At 43.4% G+C, this 7,564-nt stretch overlaps 1 protein-coding gene across 2 annotated transcripts in view; it reads left to right on the forward strand.

Annotated features, from left to right (window-relative positions):
• IL1B (interleukin 1 beta) overlaps positions 1-1,282 on the forward strand; it is a 36,796-nt gene extending 35,514 nt beyond the window's left edge. For both annotated transcript variants that reach the window (XM_043917861.1, XM_043917862.1), the window contains exon 8: positions 486-1,282. In XM_043917861.1, coding sequence (XP_043773796.1) covers positions 486-698 — 213 coding nt within the window. In that variant the 3' untranslated portion in view covers positions 699-1,282. The remainder of the gene's footprint in view (positions 1-485) is intronic.
• Positions 1,283-7,564: the final 6,282 nt, after the last annotated feature.

The following is a 7,564-nucleotide window of genomic DNA, read 5'->3' on the forward strand; positions in this document are numbered from 1 at the left end:
CCTGAGTGACTAAACAACAACCATCATTTGATAGATGACACTTTGAGGACTTAATCAGTTCAAGGGACCAGTCACTGCCATCTCCACTACACTCCCCAAATCACACCTCCTCCTCTTACCAGTTTTCCCAGCAAAAAGTTCATGTCCAACTTGAAGTCATTCTAGCCAGAGCCATGAGGAAAAACACAGGATAATTCCCTGGAAACTAACTACACCTAGAAGCTTTTACCTAATTTTCACTTTTGAAAACATTTCCACCTATATTATACACCCTAGCATTTGATGCTAAGTTTCAGAGAAGGATAAGTGTGACTTCTGTCACCACACAGAAGGCCAGGGTCCCAAAGACAACTCAGGAGCCTGGCTCCCAGACCTGAACCCTGCTAATCCATTTTTAAACAACCCAGAGACCAACTTTGTCCAGACCAGAGTAGAGTGTCTTTGCCCTTTCCTTCTTAAAGATGTTTATTTCTGTTTTGCTGCAGGAAGTAGACCCCAAAGTCTACCCCAAGAGGAATATGGAAAAACGATTTGTCTTCTACAAGACAGAAATCAAGGATACAGTTGAGTTTGAGTCTGTCCTGTACCCTAACTGGTACATCAGCACTTCTCAAACTGAAGAAAAGCCCGTCTTCCTGGGACATTTTAGAGGCGGCCAGGATATAACTGACTTCAGAATGGAAACCCTCTCTCCCTAAAGAAAGCCATACCCGGGGAGTCCACGTGGGCTGAATAACCCCGAGGACTGGCAGAAGGGAAGGGAAGACCACAGCTGCAGCCTGAACTTCACTATTGTCTGATCCATGACCAACTGCCTGCCCTGTATTAGTGCTTAGAGATCTCCCCACCAACCAGGAGGAACAATCCCTTCCTCCCAGTGACCATCTTCAGACCCCATCCACTGAGCCACCCCTCTCTCACTTCTACTCACTCAAAGCCAGCCTGGCAGAAACCATGGCACACTAGTTTCAAAGAAATCCTCTGTCCTCTCCACCCAGCTTCTGATGAGCAACCACTTAACTATTTATTTATTTATTTATTGATGGGTTAGTCTATTTAATTTAGTTCCAGGGGGCCAAGAAGCAGCCGCATCTGTGAAAAACCCTAGCCTTCAATAACTATGGAACCAATTTCCTTTGGGCTAGTGTGCCATCCTTCTGCCAAGTCCTTTCACCAAATCTGAAAGCATACCAGCTCAGGTTATTTAAATAGAATTATTTATGAAGAGGGAAGAATGATCAGATTGTTCAATGATTCTGAAATAAATTTTACTGTAAACAAATGTTTTTTCCACGTGGTCATTGACTTGTCTGGGATCTGGTGTAGAAGAGTAAAGATGAATGAAGTCATGAGCATTCTCCTGGGGGAATTAGAAACCTCCTCATCCCTGAATGCAAAGCGCTTAGGAACATCACTGTCCAGCCAAGATCAGCTTGAACGCCCTTCCCTTTCACTTCTGTTATTCAACAAAAGTATATATGGTACACAAGTTTCCTCTGAAAAACAGGATCAGCTAGAGTATTATAGGGAGTAAGGATTGGTGGTAACAGCTGCCAAGTGTTTCTCTATTCATTTATTCAACAAACACATCTTAAGCCAGTGTTATGTCCTAGGGGCTGGGAGTACAGAAACCAGAAAGGTAAGGCGTTCCTAGTTAGATAGGGAAGGTGGATTTTTAAAAATAAGCATAACAAGTAGAGACATGGCAAAGTATGAAAGGAGCAGCTAAGAGGGGTGACAAGACTTGCTCTGGAGACCGAGGGTCAAGTTGTGCGATGTTTGAATCAGGCCTAAAAGGATGAGCAAGAGTTCCCCACACAAAGAAAAGGAGAGCGTAGCCTAGATAGATGGACCAGTATGAACACAGGCATGGAGGATGAAAGAATGAAGGAGGCCAAGAGGAAACTTTCAGTATTGCAGAAGTCACCAGTCAAAACACAAAAACAACCCAGGGGAGAAAAGGAATTGTAATCTCAGACAAAGAGATAATTTGTTTAATATATAGAGTTCCCACAAAACAGTAGAGAAAAAGCAATCATGTAAATCAACCAAAACAATAGGCAGAAATTTAATAAAACAACATATTAATAGGTTGTCCTCTGAAAAGGAAATACCATTTGATCTTGGACAGAGTAAAAGATGCTCCATATTACTTAGAATAAAGTTGAATTAACAGCATTTTGAGATTAAACTCTTCTATCAAATTAGCAAATACCAAAAGTTTAACATCACACCCTGTTGGGAAGACTGGGGAAACACTCACTCCTGAACATTACAATGCATGTATGAGGAGAATAAATGGGTTCAGCTCCTACAGAGGAAAATTTGATAGTAACTATGAACATTACAAATACGCATCCCCCTATGGCCCAGCAATTTCACTTTGGGGGGTTTATCCTACAAGTGGACATACAGTCATGTGCAATAATGATCAAAATGATTCATTGTGCATCACTTGTAACAGCAAAAGATGAGAAACAACTCAAGTTTCTATCAAAGAAGACTGGCTTAAATGAACTGTGAGACATTCATAGAATGAATTATGAGACATTTGTAGAATGAATTATGGGAATCCTCTCCAAGATATTGTGAAAACTAAAAAAGAACAAGAGGCAGTGTTTATAGTGTGCTAGCTTTTATGTAGGCTTTCCTAAGAGCTCAATCATTAGAGAGTCTGCCTGCAATGCAGGAGACCTGAGTTCGATTCCTGGGTCAGGAAGATCCCCTGGAGAAGGAAATGGCAACCCACTCCATTATTCTTGCCTGGAGAATCCCATGGACAGAGGAGCCTGGCAGGCTACAGTCTATGGGGTCGCAAGAGTCAGACGTGATTGAGCAACTAAGAATACAGCTTTCATGTAACAAAAGGCAGAAAAAACTATATAAGGCAATCCTCTAATGTATAGCACATGGAACTCTGCTCAATGTTCTGTGACAGCCTGGATGAGAGGGGCGTTTGGGGGAGAATGGATACATGTATATGTATGGCTGAGTCTCTTTGCTGTCCACCTGAAACTATCACAACACTATTAATCAGTTATACCCCAATACAAAATAAAAAGTTTAAAAAGAAATAAGGCAGTCCCTTCCAATGTCTTTTATCTGATTTCAAGAACTCTGGAAGATACATAACAAATTTAAAAAGTAGTCATGAGGGGCTGGGGAATAAGATACAAGAGGATAAGGGTGGGAGCAGGACATTTCTCTCAATACTTTTTATATTGCTTGATTTTTGAATCATGTGAATATATTAGCTACTCAAATAAAATAGTACTAAGTTTTTAAAGCCTTCTATCAAAACAAAAAAGGGGGGAATGGCATATGACTTAGTTGGGGAAAAACAATGTTCGGGTCCTCAGTGGCTTGCTCCCAACACCCTCTCCTCCTTCTTCACAGTTCTCCAAGCCAGGGCACAAGATGTGGATGGAACTAGACCCTGCAACCCAGCAAAGCCTCTCTCCCAGTTCAGTCTGTTTCCTAACTGCGGTGCAAAGGATGGGACGGCTGTTAGGAGCAGGCATCCAAGTGGTACCCATCTGCAACATGGACTAGGACTCCTGGGAGGCAGGCGGCTGTTTTGGGGGAGAAAGCAGAGGTGCCCCGTGGGAGCCCCAGCAGTGGTATTGTTCCCTTCCCTTGGTTCAACTCCACTCTCAGGCCCCAAAGAGAGGACATACCAGCAAGAAAACTGACAAACTGTGAAGGCATCTCACTCATCTGTGTCTAGGTGCTCAAGTCGCTTCAGTTGTTGTCTGACTCTTTGCGACCCCATGGACTATAGCACACCAAGCTCCTCTGTCCATGGGATTCTCCAGGCAAGAATGCTGCAATGGGTTGCCATGGCTTCTTCCAGGGGTCTTCCCAACCCAGGGATCGAACCCGAGTCTCCTGTGTCTCCTGCATTGCAGGCAGATATTTTTAGTGCTTGAGCCATTAGGGAAGCCCTGCAAATCATCTATGTGAGAGTAAATTGGTAAAGCCATTTTGGAGAGAAAATTGATAGTGTCTAGTTTATTTTTTTAATATTTATTATCATATTTGTCTGTGCCAGGTCTTAGTTGCAGTGTGCAGGATCTTCGAACTTCATTGTGGCACGCAGGATCTTTAGTTGTGGCACGCAGACTCTAGTTCCCTGACTGGGGATCAACCCAAATCTCCTACCTTGGGAGCATGGAGTCTCAGCCAGTGGACCACCAGGGAAGTCCTGACAGTGCCTAATTTATTTTTAACATGACTTACTGTTCCCCTACTGGGTGTCTCCCCTAAAGAAGCAAGTTTAAGGACTTTTATTTTAGAATTGTTTAGGAAAAAGTAAACTGGAAACAAGCTAAACATCCTTTGTTAGAAAAAATCTTAAATAAAACACAGCAAATTAAAAAGAAAAAGAGAGCACTGAAACGAGAGAGATCCAGGTGAATCATTGTGTGCAAAAGTCAGACTGCAGAACTCTAAGCACAGAATGAGATCATTCACATAAAAGAAAAAATAAACACTGCTCATCCAAAATGTATAATCTGGACTTCCCTGGTGGCCCAGTGGCTAAGACTCTGTGCTCCCAATGCAGGGGATCGGGGTTTGATCCCTGGTCAGGGAACCTAAATTCAACACGCCGCAACTAAAGATCCTGCATGCGGAAGCTAAAAAAAAAAGATCCTGCATGCCACAATGAAGATCAGAGATCCAAAATCCCGGGTGCCACAGCTAAGACCCAGCACAGCCAAACAAATAAATAAATATCTTTTTGGGGAAAAAAAAGTAAAATGCATAACCATGCGATTCTAAGAGTATGGAAGGCAGAGAGCCCTGGAGAGTACAGACCAGACTGAAAATAGTGGGATGGGGTTGGGAGGGGGTCATCAAGAGGAACTTCAACTTTATTCATAATGTTTGAATTTTTTACCAGAGGAATAGATTCATGAATTATACAAATATATATACATATGTACTTACATTTTAATATTTTTCATTAAGATATTGTATTTTAATTGTGTTTCAATTCCTGTACCTGAGACAAAGACTAAAATAGAGCCTCCAAAGGCTGTTCTATTCCTGGTTTGTGGCCAAGTTATTTCCCAAAACCAGCTCTCCTCCTCTGCACTGAGGAGCCTTATCCTGGAAAAGAAAAATGGCCTATTTTTTGCATGTATCATTCCATGGCTTCTTTTTTGGTTGCTATTCTTAATTAATTTTTTTTGGAGTATAGTTGCATTGCAATGTTGTGACAGTTTCTACTATACAGCAATAGCCCCTTCCTTTTGGACTTTCTTCCCATTCAAGCCACCCAGATCACCGAGTAGAGCTCCCTGTGCTATACAGTATGTTCTCATTAGTTATTTATCTTATACATAGTATCTATAGGGTATTAATGTGAATTCCAACCTCCCAATCCCCCTTGATGTCCATACCTTTGTTCTCTACATATGTGTCCCTGTTTTTGCTTTGCAAATAAGATCATCTATACCCTTTTTCTAGATTCTACATGTATGTGTAAAAGATAAAGGCACCCCAGTATGCATAGCTGCATTATTTACAACAGCAAGGACACGGAAGCAACCCAAGTGTCCATCAACAGATGAATGGATAAAGAAGACATGGTACATGTATACAAATGGAATATTACTCAGCCATGAAAGGAACTAAATTGGAAACCTGGATGGACCCAGATAGAGCGTGTCATAGAGTGAAGTAAGTCAGAAAGAGAAAAACAAGTAAAAATAGTCTGTTGGAAAGGAAAGGGAAAGGGTCAGAAGGTTTGAGTGAGGAGAGCTGACACCCTCCCATCCACCATGAACGCAACCAGAAATATAACCGGAAGTAGGAAGTCTCTCCAATGAACTAGGAATTCAATTTGTCTGCCCCTCCAGCAGGTTGCACTCTCCACCACCATAGCTCCAACTATCGTTCAAGGAGATCCTATTCAGGTAGTTGAAGAGTAGAGGGCCAGTGCTTGGGGATTTTGATTTGATGAACTGGATTCCGTGTCAAGCCAATATAGGGTTAGGGCGTGGCTCATCCTGTAAGCTTGGCCTACAGCAAGCTGGTGGGGGAAGATAAATGATACAATGGTGGATGGGAGCGTGTCCGGTCTGAAAGACAGGCTGGGGGTGGGTGACTGTGCCAGAATCCCGGTCAGAGGGACAAGGGTAAGACTGTATGCCTTCGGATAGACCTCCTCCCCACCCATCCCCCACTTCCTGGTACAACATTGCTGAAGTACTCAAAACCATCTGGTTGAACTGGACGCCAGAGTGAGGATGACCTAGAGAACTGATGAGATGCCCGCCCAGGGGTGTGGGACCACAGTCAGAGCCTCCTCCCAATTCCTATCACATCCCACCCACATCCTGGCTCCTAAATGGGCAGTGTGGAAGCAAGCCAAGTGACGTCTGTGGGAAGTCCAGAAGTACCGCTCTTCTTATTTGTAGAAGCATGACTGTTTGCTTACACAAGTAATCGTGAAAATTCACATCCCTCTCTGAGAGCAGGTCATAAAACCATGAAATGCAGGATGTGAACAAGAAAAAGTAAGACTGGGAGGTACAAGGAAGGTGCCAGGGGCCTGGGCCTCAGGACATCACTGCTTCTGAGAACAATTTCCCTTCTGGCAACTGGGGAGACAGCTAGAGACAGAGGGGCCCAGGTGGGCTGAGGCAGGAAGGACTCTCTGGAAACCAAGGTGTGAGTTATGATTGTTATTTGAGTCTGTTAAACTCAAACTCCAAGTCTTGAGTTTCCCCACAGGCTGTTTGAAAGGGCCAATGCTTCTCTTTCTCTCTAGCCCCTCACCTGCAGCCCCTGTGCCCCCATCCCACCAGCCCTCAGAGACAAAATGTATGAAGCCTTTCATCTGCCAGGGATCATACAGAAGTAACATGGGAAGTGAAGGTCACTCCAGCATCCTTCCCACCACTCATGGGGCTGTTGCCCTGGTGCTGTGTTTCTGGACTGGTTGAATGATGCCAAAAGTGACTGCAGCTGATGTCAGGGTGTCAGGTGATGGCAGTGACAACACTTAATCAAGTTCTGCTGCACAGTGATAAGGAGAAGGCTGAAGTGGGGGCCTGGGGCCACTCTGACCTCTGGCTTCTTTTCTTCCTCTGTAATGATGGGGGTGGAGGGGAGGTTGGGTCATTGGCTCTAGCATCTATGCCAGTGATAGGAAAATAGCAAAGCTTTCTTAGGATAGAGAATAAAGGGTGGGTGCAATCTTTCTTAGGATAGAAAATAAAGGGTGGGTGCAATGAGAGGTACCATTTTATGGGAGGTGGCTTGAGCAGAGATGTAAGAGGATGCCAATCTTGCAAAGATTTGGGGGGACAGCATGCCAAGGGGAGAGAACCAATGGGAGCTGTAAATCAGTTTGGCATGAATTAGGTGTAGAGGAAGAAAAAACTTTCCTCTACCATGCTAGGGTCTTTTGAGCTGGTCTAGTAATGAAATTGACAAAAAACACCAAAAAGAGAAAGAAAAAATCAAATTTAATTTCACACATCCAAGAAACTCAAAGATATATAGCTCAAAGAAGTGACCAAAGCAGGCAACTTTTATACCTTTCAGACAAAGA

This window comes from Cervus elaphus, chromosome 11 (assembly GCF_910594005.1).
Source record: "Cervus elaphus chromosome 11, mCerEla1.1, whole genome shotgun sequence".
NCBI classification, from domain to species: domain Eukaryota; kingdom Metazoa; phylum Chordata; class Mammalia; order Artiodactyla; family Cervidae; genus Cervus; species Cervus elaphus.